A 1611-nucleotide genomic window follows, 5' to 3' on the forward strand; every position below is an offset into this window, starting at 1 on the left:
AATATTATTACTTTTGTAATGCGTTACTCCCAACACTGGATATATTTAACATTTTTTCTTTCTCTTCTCTGCAGGCAAACTGTGATCTTAGGAGACAAATTGATGAGCAGCAAAAGCTTCTAGAGAAGTACAAAGAACGTTTAAACATGTGCATCACGATGAGCAAAAAACTTCTGATTGAGAAGGTGAAGCATCCTTGGGATATTTCAGAAATCTGAGTTTTAGCTGTTGGTTGTAAAAAAAAAAAAAAAAAACAGTGCTTATGTGTAAAGGTCATCATTTAACCATAAGCTTTAATAGTTTCAACACCGTAAAATGAATAAGAAGCGGTTCAGATCTTTATAAAGGTGTGTGTATTTGTCCAGAGCACACAGGAGAAGCAGGCGTGTCGGGAGAAGAGCATGCAGGATCGACTGCGTTTGGGTCATTTCACCACTGTGAGACGCGGAGCCTCGTTTACAGAGCAGTGGACAGACGGCTACGCCTTCCAGAACCTCGTCAAGTAAGACGCTTAATGAAGCCCAAAGTAGACTTCTGTATTTGCACATGCAGTCCTCTATAGCCTTTCAAAGTAAACACTATTCTGCATGTGTGAACATTACGATAACTTGACTTGTAAAATACATTGGACTAAAGTCCCTCAAGAGTTATGTCTTTGTCTTTAATCAAATTTTCACCCATCAATGGTAGGTCTTTTGTAGATCTATAAGTGAGTGCATTACAGATTTGCCTGTATGAGCTGTTTTTGATCGACTGTTTTTATGCAGACAGCAGGAATGGATCATTCAACAACGGGAAGAAATCGAGAGAGAGAGGAAACTGTTAGCTAAGAGAAAACCCCCATCAGCCAGCAGCTCTCAGTCGCCCAGCACCAACTCTGAGCCCAAACCACGCAAGACAAAGGCTGTGAACGGCTCCGAGAACGACACTTTCCTCAAACCCAGCCTTCCTCAGCTGTGAGTGCTGGAAAAAATGACCCAAATGCCATAAAATGACCAGATTGTAGCATTACTATCATTACATATCACACTTGACGTGTTTCTGATCATCTTTAAAACCTTTTGATCTAAAGGCTTTTGTTTAAATGTTTGAAAAAAGTTTTGTAGACAAATTACGAGTTGTATATGAATAAATTCACATAAAATAAAATAAACAGCATGGTAGGACATGATTTATTAGTAGCAAAATGTTACTAACGTTTTGTCTGCTACAACACACAAGTCTGTAAGTGAGCATTGTGGAGAAATTGCATCCGCGCCTTCAGAATCATGTGATTGCTTCCCACTCTTTGACAGTCAGATCATCCTAGCCCAGTGCATGCATGGAGGTTTTTTAATCCTGTTCCTCTGATGCTCCCGCAGGCTAACTTTAGCGGAGTACCATGAGCAGGAGGAGATCTTCAAACTGAGACTCGGTCATCTCAAAAAGGTCAGTGCACAAGCTCAGTGGCTCCTGTGTGATTTCAGAAGACGTAAAAAACATTGAAAAAGGGAAGGTAATGCCTGTCTTCGTTTCCGCAGAAGTACTCCAAAGAACAGCATATTCTTTTGTAACATTATGAACATCTTTACTGTTACTTTTGATCAATTTAATGTGTCTTTGCTTAATAAA

The 1611-nt window shown here is 39.7% G+C and overlaps 1 protein-coding gene across 1 annotated transcript; it reads left to right on the forward strand.

The window, feature by feature from the left end:
• Positions 1-73: 73 nt before the first annotated feature.
• Positions 74-1428, forward strand: LOC107754733 (serine/threonine-protein kinase tousled-like 1; the record flags this gene model as incomplete). Its single annotated transcript, XM_016571300.1, has 4 exons — positions 74-185; positions 366-502; positions 768-956; positions 1362-1428. Coding segments are annotated over exons 1-4 (432 nt in total), but the record flags the coding sequence as incomplete, so codon positions are not given.
• Between the last annotated feature and the right edge of the window lie 183 nt (positions 1429-1611).

Source organism: Sinocyclocheilus rhinocerous, unplaced genomic scaffold (genome assembly GCF_001515625.1).
Source record: "Sinocyclocheilus rhinocerous isolate Xijiao unplaced genomic scaffold, SAMN03320098_v1.1 scaffold22183, whole genome shotgun sequence".
In the NCBI taxonomy this organism is placed as follows: Eukaryota; Metazoa; Chordata; class Actinopteri; order Cypriniformes; family Cyprinidae; genus Sinocyclocheilus; species Sinocyclocheilus rhinocerous.